Source organism: Mustela lutreola, chromosome 5, assembly GCF_030435805.1.
Source record: "Mustela lutreola isolate mMusLut2 chromosome 5, mMusLut2.pri, whole genome shotgun sequence".
Classification (NCBI taxonomy): Eukaryota; Metazoa; Chordata; class Mammalia; order Carnivora; family Mustelidae; genus Mustela; species Mustela lutreola.
Genome location: NC_081294.1, coordinates 42,516,879 through 42,532,150, shown reverse-complemented (window position 1 = coordinate 42,532,150; position 15,272 = coordinate 42,516,879). Strand labels below are relative to the sequence as shown.

General features: G+C 39.5%; 1 protein-coding gene across 2 annotated transcripts in view; it reads left to right on the top strand.

Annotated features, from left to right (window-relative positions):
* The first annotated feature begins 4,199 nt into the window (after positions 1-4,199).
* Positions 4,200-15,272, top strand: part of DCTN4 (dynactin subunit 4) — a 30,322-nt gene continuing 19,249 nt past the window's right edge. Inside the window, exons 1-3 of one of the 2 annotated variants that reach the window (XM_059174059.1) lie at positions 4,200-4,375; positions 7,257-7,327; positions 9,556-9,734. In XM_059174059.1, the coding sequence (XP_059030042.1) occupies positions 4,241-4,375; positions 7,257-7,327; positions 9,556-9,734 (385 nt within the window). In that variant the 5' untranslated portion in view covers positions 4,200-4,240. The remainder of the gene's footprint in view (positions 4,376-7,256; positions 7,328-9,555; positions 9,735-15,272) is intronic. The other variant, XM_059174060.1, reaches the window with a different exon arrangement.

Genomic DNA, 15,272 nt, shown 5'->3' with positions numbered 1-15,272 from the left:
AGTTGAAAGGAAGGTCAGTTCAAGAGCATGTTATTAAGCTGGTCACCAATGCATGTAACTAGGCTTGATCCTGCTGGCACTCTCTAAGACACAGTGAGAATGTCTAGGAGAAAGAAGAAGGGGGCATTTATTCATAAGATCCCATACTTGGTCATCATTGGTCAATGATGGTCCCATAGAATGCTCACTCTTTCATATCTCCAGGTTTGCCAAGTGGATTCCCAGAGGAGTATCAAGAAGGTATTTATGTCGTAATCAGATAGTTCCAAGTAAAAAAGATCTGGGGAGGACCCGGGCCCAGGGACTGGAGTTGACCCTGGAACACGGATCTCCAAAGTGAGGTCTAATCTTCAGAGTCTGACAGGTAGGGTTCTGTGGAACTGGAATCATGAAGATAGAATCCAGCCCCCAAAGGCAGGGAGTGAGGCCTAGCAAGAGATAGGCAGGATGCTTCTGTTTTCTGCAATCGGAGACTTTCCATATTCCATATCACAGGGGGAAGAGAACATCTGATAAGCAGTGCTACCAGTGATCAGAAAGCCGCAGAGACAAGGCCTGTCATGGTCAGTCCTGGGGCCAAAGACAGAATATTTTTTTTTAAGATTTTTATTTATTTGACAGAGAGAGATCACAAGTAGGCAGAGCAGCATGCAGAGAAAGAGAGAAGGAAGCAGGCTCCCGACGCGGGACTCGATCCCAGGACCCTGAGATCATGACCTGAGCCAAAGGCAGAGGCTTTAATCCACTGAGCCACCAAGGTGCCCCCAAAGACAGAATATTAAACAAATGATTACCAAAAAACAGTGGTTCTCTAATTTTGTGGGCATGAGATTCACCTGGAAGTTTAACAGAGATTTAGATTTCTGGGTCCCACCGCCAAAATTCTAATTTTGATCTCTCTCTCTCTTTTTTTTTTTTTTTTTTTTAAGATTTTATTTATCTATTTTTTGTCAGAGTGAGAGACAGCAAGCCCAAACATGGAGAGAGACAGGCAGAGGGAAAGGGAGAAGCAGGCTCCCCATTGAGCAGAGCCTGATGTAGGACTCCATCCGAGGACCCTGGGATCATGACCTGAGCTGAAGGAAGATGCTTAACCCACTGAGCCACTCCGGCACTCCCTCATCTGGGTCTTGATAAGGGTCTGGAATCTACATTTATAACAGTAATTCTTAGTGTAGGTGACCCAGAGCCATACCTGAGAAACAATGCCCTAAGGGCCTAGGCTCTGAGCCTTTTGTGGGCAGGAACTGTCCCATTTATCCTTCATTCCCTCCCCAGTACCTGACACATAGGGACCAGATAATTGTCCATTGAACTGAATTGTTCAAAAGCTGCGCTCCAAAAGATATGTTTCATGTGAAGTCAGCTCAAGTCTGTAGCGTTTCTCTACCTACGGGCTCTGGGCAACAGAGCACACATAGACAAGTGGGATTCCACCAGACTAAAAACGTTTTGCACACAGGGGTTCCTGGGTGGCTTAGTTGATTGAATGTCTGCCTTTGCTCAGGTCATGAACCCGGGATCCGGGGAGTCTGCTTCTCCCTCTCCCTCTGCTGCTCCCCCTGCTTGTGCTCTCTCACTCTCTATCAAATAAATAAAATAAACTGATAACAGCAAAAGAAACAATCACAGAATGAAAAGGCAACCTACACAATGGAAGAAAATATTTGCAAATCATGTATTTGGTAAGGGGTTAATATCCACAATATAAATAAGTAAATAAATAAATACTCCAATTTAAAAATGAGCAAAGGACCTTAATAGTTATATCTCTGAAGAAAACATACAAATGATCACCAGATACATGAAAAGGTGCTCAACATCACTAACCATCAAGGAAATGCAAATCACAACCACAATGAGCTATTACCTCACACTTGTTAGAATGGCCATTATCAGATAAAAGATAACAAGTGTTGTCCAGAATGTGGACAAAAGAGAACTGTTGTACACTATTGTGGAAATGCAAACTGGTACAGTTACTATGGAAAGCAATATGGAGGTTCCTCAAAAAATTAAAAATAAAACTATCTTATGATCCAGTAGTCCCACTTCCAGGTCTATAGCCAAAAGAAAAGAAATCAGAATCTTTTTTTTTTTTTTTTTTTTAAGATTTTATTTATTTGACAAAGAGAGCAAGAGAGCACAAGCAGGGGGAACAGCGGAAGGAGAGGGAGAAGCAGACTCTGGGATGAGCAGGAAGCCCAACGAGGGACTGATTCCAGGACCTCAGGATCATGACCTGAGCTGAAGGCAGACACTTAACCATCTGAGCCACCCACGCATCCCATGAAATCAGAATCTTAAAGAGATAGCTGCACTCCCACAATCATCTCAGCATTATTTACAACAGTCAAAAGAGGGAAACAGGGACGCCTGGGTGGCTCAGTTGGTTAAGCAGCTGCCTTCGGCTCAGGTCATGATCCCGGCGTCCTGGGATCGAGTCCCACATCAGGCTCCTTGCTCCGCAGGGAGCCTGCTTCACCCTCTGACTCTGCCTTCCACTCTGTCTGCCTGTGCTCGCTCTCACTCTCTCTTACAAATAAATAAATAAAATCTTTAAAAAAAAAAAAAAAAGAGGGAAACAATGTAAATGCCAACAGATGAATAAAGAAAATGTGATATATAAATATATATACAATAACTGAAATATAATATAAACATAAATATATCAAAAGGTATCTCCTGCCATTTGAAGCAACAGGATGAACCTGGAGGACAGTATGCTAAGAGAAATAAGCCAGACTCAGAAAGATAATATTGCATTATCTCACTTACATATGGATTCTAAAATAATCAAACTCACAAAAGCAGAGAAAAGGGTTGTTGCCAAGGTCTGGGGGTCGGTGCGGGGCAGGGAGAGGAAGTGAAGAAATGTTGGTCAAGGGGTACAAAATTTCAGTTATTCAAGATGAATAACTTCTGAAGTTTTAATGTATAAACAGTGTGACCCTAGTTAACGATATTGTATATGATATCCTTGAAATTTTCTAAGAGTGTAGATCTTAAGTGTTCTCATCAGAAAAAAGAAAAGAGAAAAAAAGAAAATAGTAGCCATGTGAAGTGATGGGTATGTTAATTAGCTTGAGTTCATTATTTCACAGTGTATATCAAATTATCGAGATGTACACCTTAAATATATATAATTTTAAGTTGTCAATTATACCTCAATAAAGCTGGGGGGAAAATATGCTAGAGGCAGTATGCATAGGTGCATGCACCTCTGGAGTCAGGACAGGGTTCCACTGCTATCTATGAAATCTTAGACAAGTCATTGTAATTCTCTGAGCCTGTTTCCCTCGGAGCCAAATAAAAATGATAGCACCTGCCTTTTGGAGTTCTTGTGAACATTAAATGAGACAATGTATGTAAAGTTTGGTCACAGCGCCTTGCACTCAATAAATATTCAATAGACGTTAGCTAGTATTAGTATTCCGTTCCACTTCTTTTCACCAGCTCCAACATCAGACAGGTAAAGAATGCATTAGTACAATGAGAGGAGCATAGAACTGGTGGCGGGTAATCTGGGCTCCAGTCTCTGCTAGGCCGGTTAAAAGCAATCATTTTATATATCTAAGCCTTAGTTTATGCACTAGAAAAAATGTAAATGATACCTAGCAACATTGGTCAATGATTTAATTCCTCCATCAACCAATACTTACTGAATGCTCATAACACAGACTTAGTCCTAATTCTAAATACAAAACCTGGAAATGAATGAGCCATGGCTTCTGGGTGGAGGAACTCAGAGTCTAAAAAATTTCAAACGAGATAATGTCTGCGAAGATTTCCTACAGGTCAGTGACAAGACAGTCAAAGGAAAGTGCTGGTATGACTATTAACTTTCCAGTTCCCAAGGCACTCTGTCCCTGCGACCCTCCATCTACCTTCTGGAAGTCTTCCTGGAAGGTGAGGGCCGGAGAGGCCAAGTGCAGCCTTTCTTTCCGGAAGAGACAAGGAAACGGAGAGCACTGGCCTGTCTGATTTGACCTGGGATTGCGTACTCTCATAGAAAGCTCGGACCTCGCCCAGGCAGACAACGCTCGCTGAAACGCTGGGGAAGAAACCCGGGATCCCCAGCTACGCAAGCGCACTGTGACTTTCGCCCGGCGCCGGGTCTCACGAGTTCCGAAACCTTACGCAAAGTCTCAGACGAAATACGTAGGAAAGGCGCCGAGGCAACGCAGCCTCTCGGGTCACGTGACGCGGCGAGAGCGCCGTTGACTCCTCCCCCTCCAAGATGGCGTCCTTGCTGCAATCGGAGAGGGTTCTCTACCTAGTCCAGGGAGAAAAGAAGGTTCGGGCCCCGCTATCGCAGCTTTATTTCTGCCGCTATTGCAGCGAGTTGCGGTCGCTGGAATGTGTGTCTCACGAGGTAATGCAGTCGTCTGGTGAAGAGTGTGTATGTGTTGGGGGAGGAGGGGGGAAGGGTTTGCCCTAGTCACCGCGACGGGCGGGAAGTCATTTTCCTAGTTTGCTGATTGGCTCTGTCTTCCGTCACTCAGATTTGCGAGCGATTTAATTTGCTTATAATTTGTCATTTGGAAAGAAGGAGCGGCCTTGGGTGGGGCTGAGCGGATCTTTTGGTTCTGGAGCGCCTTCGGATTGGACAAACCTGACTTTAAGGACCCTGGCCGTCTCCTGGCGGGGGTGGGGGGGGTGGTAATTGGGTGGGTTGGGGAGGAAGATGTGGGGGTGATTATTCAGGCCACTTGAGGGTCGAGATACCATCTTTCCATGACTGATTGTAGGGTGGTGCCCACGGGCGTTCTCATTCATGCCCCTCCCATCTTGGAAGTTCTGCTCTTACTTTGGCCAGGAACTGGGCCTTGCTGTGTTTTGTGGCTCAGACCAAGGCCTGCAGCAGGGAAGAGGTTGGGTTGGGGCGAACTGGGTTAAAAGCGTTTAGAATAACGTCTGTTCGTGTAAGAAGCTCATGGAGCTTCTCCAGAGGGTATGGTGCTGTCCTTCGCAGGAACAAGTGGGCGTTGGAAGTAGGATTGCTCATAACGTAAAACACTCCACCCCATTAAAAAAAAAATTACCAAATAACAAAATCCCCAAACTTCTATACAGCACTTAGCACATCTTGTTCATTCTGTAAGCTTTGGGGATTAAAAGACGAGTAAGACATAAATCCTGCTGTTGAATGACTCACAGTCTAGTTAAGGAAAAGCTGCTGGTAGCAGTTAATGCTTATTCAGTGCTTTCTATACGCCATGTGGTTTATGTAAACTCATTTAATCATCCTACAGGCCAATAGAATGAATATTCTTAAAAAAAAAAAAAATCAACAACAAAAAATTAGAGTTAAAGCAACAGACACAGTGTTTGCCCTAGGTTACCCAGCCAAAAATTTGGGGGTGGCAGAGAGGACCAAGATTTGAAACTCACGGCAGCCTTTCAAATCAGGATTTGAAACATGATTCAGAGAACTTCACTGAAGATACCTGGACTGTTAAAAATGCATATGAAAACGTTAAATACGTACTTTAAGCCATTTTGTATTTGATAAATGTACTTTGATAATGCACTTTAAGCCATTTTACTCATTTTTTAAAAGATTTTATTTATGTATTTGAGAGAGAGAGAGAGACACAGTGAGAGAGGGAACACAAGCAGGGGGAGAGGGAGAAACAGGCTTCCCGATGGGCAAGGAGCTGGATGCCGGGCTTGATCCCAGGACTCTGGTATCTTGACCTGAACTGAAGGTAGACCTGTAATGCCTGAGTCATCCAGGTGCCCCATTTTACATATTATTAAAATTTTATTAGGTGTATTTATCTTAATATTAAGAATAGGCACAGAAAGGAGTTAAGTAATACAAGAGAAAAATCATTGCTATATTATATACAGGATATTTCTTGTGTTTTTTTCTCCATTAGCATCTTCTCTGTGTATCTCTTTAGCAGGTCCTTTGTCTTTTAGGTGTTTTCCTGTTCTAGCTTCACCTCCACTTCTAGAATTTATTGGATTAGATTCCCACATGGTGGTCATTAGAGAGCTCAGTCTCCATGATTTTTAAGGATATCTTGAGCTAGGACAGTCTGTCTTAACTGTATCTTACTGACTCGTGTGTACCTCCACCTGTGAAGTGGAGGCCCTTTAGGATTTGGGGAAGGGTGAGGCCAGTAAGGGCTTGAGGAGTCCAGAAAGTTCTAATGGAGAACCTGGGATTGAAGCTGCACATGAAGGGACAGACGGAATTTGAAAAGAGCCACAAGAAGGAACAAATTATAGTTTTCCTTTTATGATGAGTAAGTGCAAATATTAGTTAACAGTACTGTGCTTTATGTTCCTAGAGGTTATTTGAGCAGCGACTTTATTTTTTCAAAGGTGGTCCTGTATATAGCAGATGATGAAAAAAAGAAGCCAGTTTCTGTCATAGTATTTCTATTCATTTAAATTTGTCTGTACATCTGTAGGTGATTAAAGTTCTAGAACTGTCAAATAGGATCTACCTATATTAAAGAAAATAATTATTCAGAGCTTTAAAAATACAGTGAATTTATTTTCCTTCTTTGTTTTTGAGTTACATACAGTAAGAGTATCTTGCTAGCTTAGTAGTTTAATTTGCCATTTAAAAATCTGTAATCGGACACTCGGGTGACTCAGTCGTTAGGTCTCTGCCTTCAGCTCAGGTCATGATCCCAGTCAGGCCCCCTGCTCAGCAGGAAGCCTGCTTCCCCCTCTCCCACTCTCCCTGCTTGTGTTCTCTCTCTTGCTCTCTCTCTTTCTGTCAAGTAAGTAAATAAAAGTATTTAAAAATAATAAAAAGTATCTCTGATTAGAGATTAGAGAAGTTTTGTGAACATGTAATACTTTAATAATGAGAAAACTTAAGTGCGATCAAGTTATTACAGTCCATTAAAGCTAAACAGTTTAAAACGATGAAAGGATATTTGATTAGAGCTTCACAAATTGTGTTATTTTACTTATTAGTCTGTTTATTAGATTATCATAGAGTTCTTCTTTTCCAAGACAACTTGTAACACATCTATTACATAAAATCCTAATGAAAGGGAAGAGGAAAGATCAGAAAGGAAAAATGGAAGGGTTTTAGGAAATACAGAAAATAAGAAAAAACATGGTTGAAGAATAAACCCTAAGCTGAAAACAGTCTAGGTTATTTGGCATGTCATTGGTTTCTCATGTTCTGGTGCAGTATATTTTAGAATTCTCTATTTGGCATAGATGTAGATACAAGCTAGACTGAGTGCCTTTTCCTCTGATTTTGATTTCTTGTTTCTTTCTAGGTGGACTCCCATTATTGTCCCAGTTGCTTAGAAAATATGCCATCGGCTGAAGCCAAATTGAAAAAGAATAGGTAAGACTACGATCCGTTTTTTTTTTTTTTTTCTGTTTTCCTCAACTATTTTTTTAATAGCTGGCAAGGAAACTCATGGAATTAACTCTTGTTTTTAACTGGCTGGTTTTCATTTTTTAGCATCACCTTTGCCAAAGATGAAATGTCTTTTGATTTTTTTAAATTAATTTTCTATTTTAGAACAGTTTTAGACTTAAGAATTATTGTGAAGATGGTACAGAGAGTTCTGTGTACTTAATACATAATCTCCCCTATCATTAACATCCTGCATGATTATGGTATATTTGCCCCAATTAATGAACTACATGGATATTTTGTTATTAAATAAACATTTCATTTTATTCAGATTCCCTCAGTTTTTTCCTAATCTCCTTTTTCTGTTCCTGAATTATATTTAGGATACCCATGTTACATTTAATAGTCATGTCTCTTTTGGCTTCTCTTGCTATGACATTTTCTTAAACTTTCCTTGGTTTTTGAGGACCTTAAAAGTTTTGAGGAGTACTGGTAAAATATTTTGTAGAATGTCCCTCAGTTGGAATTTATCTGATGGTTTTCGTGTTAGCTGAGGAAATGTGTTATGGGGTAAAAGGCAATAGAGTTAAAGTGCATCTTTTATTACATCCCATGAAGGGTACATACTGTCAATAGAACTTATCACTGTTGATGTTAGCCTTAATAACCTGGCTTGAGCTAGTGTTCGTCAGGTTTCTCCAATATACAGTCACTCTTTTTTCCTCCTTTTTTATACTGTACTCTTTGGAAGGAAAACACTCTTATAGTGGGGAGTTATGTTCCCCCTCTGTGAGGATTTTCTACATAAATTATTTGGAATTCGTTTAAATGGTAGATTTTTCTCTCCTCTCCTATTTATTTATTTAATCATTTATTTAAATACTGGTTTTATACCATAGGATATAATCCAGTACCACTTTATTTATTTATTTTTTTGCTCAGATTGTTCCAGCTTTGGCCGTTGTGAGCTCTTTCGGTAGACTCCTGTATCTCTTTGGTGTGCCCCCATTTGTTGCATGGACTGGAGGTTAGAGAAGCTGTTCATTCATTTGAGCGTTCTGTCATTTTTTGGGCATACAAGATACTACAAGATACTCCCGGAACTCTGCCTCAGTCCTTGAGATAGCCATTTCTCCAAGGATCCCTGGTTCCTTTTATTGGAAAATGGTATTAAAAACCAAGATCTGAGTAGTAAGTGTGCTCATTGCCCCTGGAAGCCATTTGGTTTTTAGCTTAAGCATGGAAATCCTTGGCTACCAGTCATACCCTTATACCTGCATGGATGTGAACCACCATGACTTTTCTTTCCTGAACATGAGAAATAACTCCTAATAAGCCAGACACTGTTTGTTTTATGATTAAAAATTTAATTTAATGATGTAAATTAAATTTACATCATTAAATTAAATCATGTTAATTTTATGATTTAATCCTCAGACTATCAGTGAGCAGTGAACAGTGGGTAGATACCATTATTATCCTTATATGAGGACATTATCCAGATGGCAAAATATCGCAAATAGAGTTGTAGAACAGAGCTTCAGAGTAAGTCCAGGACTCTAGGAGTGAAATCTTGATAACCTCAGGTGGTGAAAAAGCTACAAGCAGCAAGGTACTGGGGCCCCTAAAGGGGAAGTGTCGGGGGAGCGTTAGGAAGATTGGTGCCTAAGGAGATAACAGAAAGCCCTGAAAAGGCGCTGCTTCTGAACTGTTGCAGTTTGAGAATATTCTTTGGTTTCTATGTCCGCTCTCTGGTGCAGCAAACAAGCAGTTGTTTTCCAAACCCAGTTTCATAGCCTATTATATTGTTGCCTCTTGAGTTTTCATTGTGCAACTGCTCAGTCCTTTCTAAAGGCATAAGTGGTGACCTCTCTCCCTCAGAAATCTTTGTGGTCTGTACAAGCCTAAATGGCGTCTGAAATGGTTAAATCCAGACTGTTTAGCAGTGAATGTCTCTGGAATAGGATTGGTCAGGCTCTTAATTCTTCGGGAACTTTAGTGATGATTACATTAAAAATAAATAAATAAATAAATGAACATACAATACTTAAATTTTAAAACAAGATTTTAATACTTTTTAATTTCCTTTTCATTGAAAGACAGTCCTCCGTTACAGTCCCTCTTGAATTCCTAATACCTAGGACACTGTGTGGTACATAGCAGGTGCTTGATAAAGACTTGTCAAGTGAATGAACAGTGGTCTTGTGTTACAGGTGTGCCAACTGCTTTGACTGTCCCGGCTGTATGCACACTCTCTCTACTCGGGCAACAAGTATCTCCACACAGCTTCCAGATGACCCTGCCAAGACCACCATGAAAAAAGCCTACTACCTGGCCTGTGGATTTTGTCGCTGGACATCTAGAGATGTGGGCATGGCAGACAAATCTGTGGGTGAGTCAGGCGGACTTCAACACGAGATTTTATGGAATTGGCAGTGTTAAAATTGCCCACAGATGATTGTTTCTGTTACCTGTTTACCTGTTGGAATGCGGGAGCTAAATTCAGAGCTCAATCTTCTGTGTTTCCAAATCCTCACATTTATGGACCATAATGTTTTGTCTACAACTGGGTAAACCATTTAGTTTTCTTAGAGCTGGTAAAATAGTGTTGATAAATCTTTTTTACAATCAAAATATTAATGCTCTTCATAAAACATAAATACTCCAGATGATGAAAGATACCATGAACAAATGTAAAAGATAAAAATGACAAACTAAGGGGCCCCTGGGTGGCTCAGTGGGTTAAGCCTCTGCCTTCAGCTCAGGTTATGATCTCAGGATCCTGGAATCAAGCCCCGCATCGGGCTCTCTGCTCAGCTAGAGCCTGCTTCCCCCTCTCTCTTTGCCTGCCTCTCTGCCTACTTGTGATATCTATCTGTGAAATAAATAAATAAAATCTTTAAAAAAAAAAAAAAAAAAAGACAAACTAAGAAAAATATTTGGATCATATATAACAAACTAAAGATAAGTAAGCAAAAATGAAGAACCCTTGTAAATCAAGAAAGAAGCCCCAAAGAAAGACTAGGCAAAGGATAAGAAAAGCAGCTCATAGAAGTAGAAATAAAATGATGAATAACCAAAATGTGTACATGGTAGGGCCCATAGTTAGGTTAAAATTATCTTTATCTTGACTCCAGACTCCTCCAAACCTTGCAGATTCCATGGAAAGACCTTAACCTTCCATAAAGTTAGAGCTCAAGTTTGTGTTTCCCTCCCCTGATATTTTTTTTTTTTTAAAGATTTTATTTATTTATTTGACAGAGATCACAATCAGGCAGAGAGGCAGGCAGAGAGAGAGGAAGGGAAGCAGGCTCCCTGCTGAGCAGAGAGCCCGACTCAGGTCTTGATCCCAGGACCCCTGAGATCATGATGTGAGCGGAAGGCAGAGGCTTAACCCACTGAGCCACCCAGGCGCCCCCTCCCCTGACATTTTTTAGCCCTTTTTATTTTGACTCTTTTTTGAGTATCCATAAATTGCCTTGTACTATTAATGCAAATTAAAACTTCATTGATTTGGCAAATTTTTTAGATCTGGTGTTGGCAAGAATATGGCACAATAGTTCTTTCCTATATTACTACCTTGGAGAGCAGTTTGATAACATTTATTAAAATTTTATTTTTTTAAATTAATTTATTTTGTTTTTAAAGTGTATTTATTTAAGTGAAGTATATTTATTTAAGTGAGCTCTGCACCCGACATGAGGCTTGAATTCACAGCCCCAAGATTGAGTTACATGCTCCTCCCACTGAGCCAGCCAGGTGCCCCTGTTTTGTTTTGTTTTAAGATTTTATTTATTTATCTGAGAGAGACAGAGAGTGCAAGTGGGAGGGACAAAGAGGGAAAGAATCTCAAGCAGACTCTGTGCTGAGTGTGGAGCCCAATTTGGGGCTCCATCTCACGACTGAGATCACCACCAGAGCCGAAACCAAGAGTCATACACTTAACTGACTACACCACTCATCCCCCCCGCCCCATTTTTTCTTTTTCCCCAAACTTGGGGCTTGAACTCAGGACCCTAAGATCAAGACTCAAGCTGAGATCACAACTTGGACGCTTGGGTGCCTGGGTGGCTCAGTTGGTTAAACAACTGCCTTCAGCTTAGGTCATGATCCTGGGAGTCCTGGGATCCAGCTCCGTACTGGGCTCCCAACTCCATGGGGAGTCTGCTTCTCCCTCTGACCTTCTCCCCTCTCATGCTCAATAAATAAATAAATAAATAAATAAAATCTTTAGATTAAAAAAAAAAAAGAGTTGGATACTTAACTGATTGAGCCTCTATTTATATTTGTTTTTATTTTACTAAAATAAATAGCATTTTATTTATTTATATTCTAGTAGAGTTAACTTACAGTGTTACTTTAGTTTCAAGTGTACAGTAGAATGATTCAACAATTTTGTACATTACTCAGTGTTCATCACGTTAGTGTATTCTTAAAAACCCCTTCCCCGTTTTTTGAAAATAAATTGCTTTTATCCTTCTGCCCAGCATTTCCAATTCCAAATATCCTGGAGTATTAAAAACATGCTCAAAGATGTATGTATTTACATGAAATGTTTATCAGTAAAACAGAAAAATTGTGTGTGTGTTTGGACCTAAAGACCAGCTAAGGTGTCAATCACTTTTCCATCATTTGAGCATTTCAGGGTAGAGATTGCACTTACCTTTATTAAAGGAGACTTCCTGTATTTATCTTTAAAAAATTTTTTTAAGTAAAAAAGCTTATTTAAGAAACGAAACAGGGGCGCCTGGGTGGCTCAGTGGGTTAAAGCCTCTGCCTTCGGCTCTGGCCATGATACCAGGACCCTGGGATCGAGCCTCGCATTGGGCTCTCTCTGCTCAGCAGGGAGCCTGCTTCCTTCTCTCTCTCCGCTTGCCTCTCTGCCTATTTGTGATCTCTGTCTGTGAAATAAATAAATAAAATCTTAAAACAAAACAAAACAAACGAACAAAGGAAAGAAGAGATAAGCAGAAACAGACTCTGAACTATAGAGAACAAATTGATGGTTACCAGGGAGCAGGTGAGTGTGGGGGTAGGGGAGGTAGGTGAAGAGGATCCGGAGTATACTTATTCGAGCACTGAGTAATGCATAGGATTGCTGAAGCACTATATTGTACACCTGCAACTAATATAACACTGTACATTGATTATACTGGAATTTAAGAAGTCGTTAAGTGTTAAAAAAAATTCCCACAAAGAAATAAGGAGTACTCTGTGATAAGCACTGAGTAATTTATAGAATTGTTTTTTTTTTAATTACTGAATCACTATATTGTATACCTTTATCTAACACTATATGTTAAAAGCATATTCATCATAAAAAAATAATAAAAATACATAAAAATAAAAAGTTTAAAAATAGATCTTAGTAACTCTCTAGGGTGAATTCTCCAGTATTGTTGTACTTTAAGATTATGTGGGCTATTCTTTTTTTTAAAATTAACATATAATGTATTATTTGTTTTAGGGATACAGGTCTGTGATTCATTAGTCTTTCACAATTCACAGCGCTCACCATAGCACATACCCTCCCCAATGTCCATCATCCAGAGACCCCCTCCCTCCCACTCCCTCCACTCCAGCAAACCTCAGTTTGTTTCCTAAGGTTAAGAATCTCTTATGATTTGTCTCCCTCTCTGGTTTCATCTTGTTTCATTTTTTCCTCTCTTCCGCTATGATCCTCTGCCTTGTTTCTTAACTTGCACATATCAGTGAGATCATATGATAATTGTCTTTCTCTGATTGACTTATTTCACTTAGCGTAATATCCTTCAGTTCTCTCCACATCATTGCAGATGGCAAGATTTCAAATTTTTGATGGCTGCATAATATTCCATTGTATATATGTACCACATCTTCTTTATCCATTCATCTGTTGATGGACATCGAGGCTCTTCATAGCTGCTATAAACATTGGGGTGCACATGCCCCTTTGGGTTACTACATGTGTATCTTTGGGGCAAATACCCAGTAGTGCAATTGCTTGGGTCATAGGGTAGCTCTATTTTCAACTTTTTGAGGAACCTTCATACTGTTTTCCAGAGTTTCTGCATCAGCTTGCATTCCCACCAACAGTGCAGGAGAGCTGCACTTTCTCCACATCCTCACCGACATCTGCCATTTCTTGACTGGTTCATTTTAGCCATTCTGACTGGTGTGAGGTGGTATCTCACTGTGGTTTTGATTTATATTTCCCTGCTGCTGAGTGATATTGAGCACTTTCTCCATATGTCTGTTGGATGTCTTTGCAGAAATGTCTGTTGATGTCTTCTGCCCATTTCTTGATTGGATTATTTGTTCCTTGGGTGTTGAGTCTGATAAATTCTTTATAGGCTTTGGATAGTAGCCTTGTATCTGATATGTCATTTGCAAATATCTTCTCCCATTCTGTCGGTTGTCTTTTGGTTTTGTTGACTGGGAAACTTCCTTTATTTTTACATTTCCTGTACTCCATGGTTAACATCAGAGAGTAGAAACTGTTTAAGTCAGTTCAAGATCTTGAGTTGCAATTTATTTTTTATAGAAATAGTGGCATTGCTAATTCCCCATTGTCTTTTTTTCTTTCTGAATTTTCATTCAACTTTCTGAAACTTTTCAGACTTGTTAAGAATTCCCATCTTGGGGGCCAACTGTGTGGTTCAGTTGGTTGGGCATCTGCCTGTGGCTCAGGTCATGATCCCAGGGTTCTGCCTTCCTGCTCAGTGGGGAGTCTGCTTTTCCCTCTCCACCTGCCACCCTGCTCGTGCTATCTCTCTCTCACTCTGAAATAAATAAATACAATCTTTAAAATTTCAGCCAACTTACTAGTCTGTGATGAAGCCCATAATTAACTCATGTCAGTTGACATAACTAAAATGAAGACGGACTTTAAGTACAAACTTCTTACTGATTTTTACGCAGTTTGGAAATAAATATGGGTCAGGTTTCTTTATTCTTAAAAATTCAATCCTTGATTCTGTTGAGTTTGCTCTTTGGTTTAGAATGCTTGAGCTCTCAACTGTTGCTCATTGATGGATAGATGCTTCCTGAAATGTGATTTTTATTAGAAAGATTCTATAGCACGTTTAGATTGTCAGTAAATGTGTGTTTTAATATCACTATAGCAAGTTAGCTGTTTGAATTTACTTATGAATGTAAGTTAAATATGAAAAACAACCTCAGAGTGGCAGAGTATATACACCTCAGTGAATTGAATTGTATTTTTTTTGGAACATATTTTTCTGTGTTTATATTTTGTCTCTTGTTGTCAAGGTAAAGAAACAAGGCCCAGAAATCCAAATAGATTTCTCAGTGTTAACCCTTAAGAGAATGTTTTATGCTTTTTAGATTATGAGCCATTAAGGTTGGAGAATATATATTTCAGAGCTTAAAACCTGTGTTTACTTCTAGAAATCTTTTTCCTCTAGAGTATCTTGACAATAATTTAATAGTAGGAACTCTTAAAGAGTACAGATAATTTTTACTTTCATGATGTTGTTGGTGTCTGAGAAGCTCTGAAACCACTTCAGAACTATTTGTTTATTTATAAGTAAGCCATTGTGTCTTTAATGTGCAGAGAAATGAGATAGTTAGGTTTCCCAAAGTGTTCTTCAGAGTAAATTGCCAGTTCTAAAGCAATTAGGTAAAACACTCATTTAGATTTTTTAAAATATTACAAGTAAAACATTTCTTTTACGTAATTATTTTCGTGATTGTCTTAAGTAAGGCAACCTTTAAAATATTAATATACTAAAGGATGTCGTTTCCATTTCTTGCAAGGTGTAGCATCACCTTTAACAAGCGTCCTTTGTGTTTTGAAAAAAGGTTATTTTTACTTATATAGATAATACACGTTCATGTATTTATCACCCAGCTTCAGATAGTAAATGTAACCCAAATAGTGTAAGCCCCTTGTGTAGCCTATCCCCACTAGAGTCCCTTCCTCAGCCTC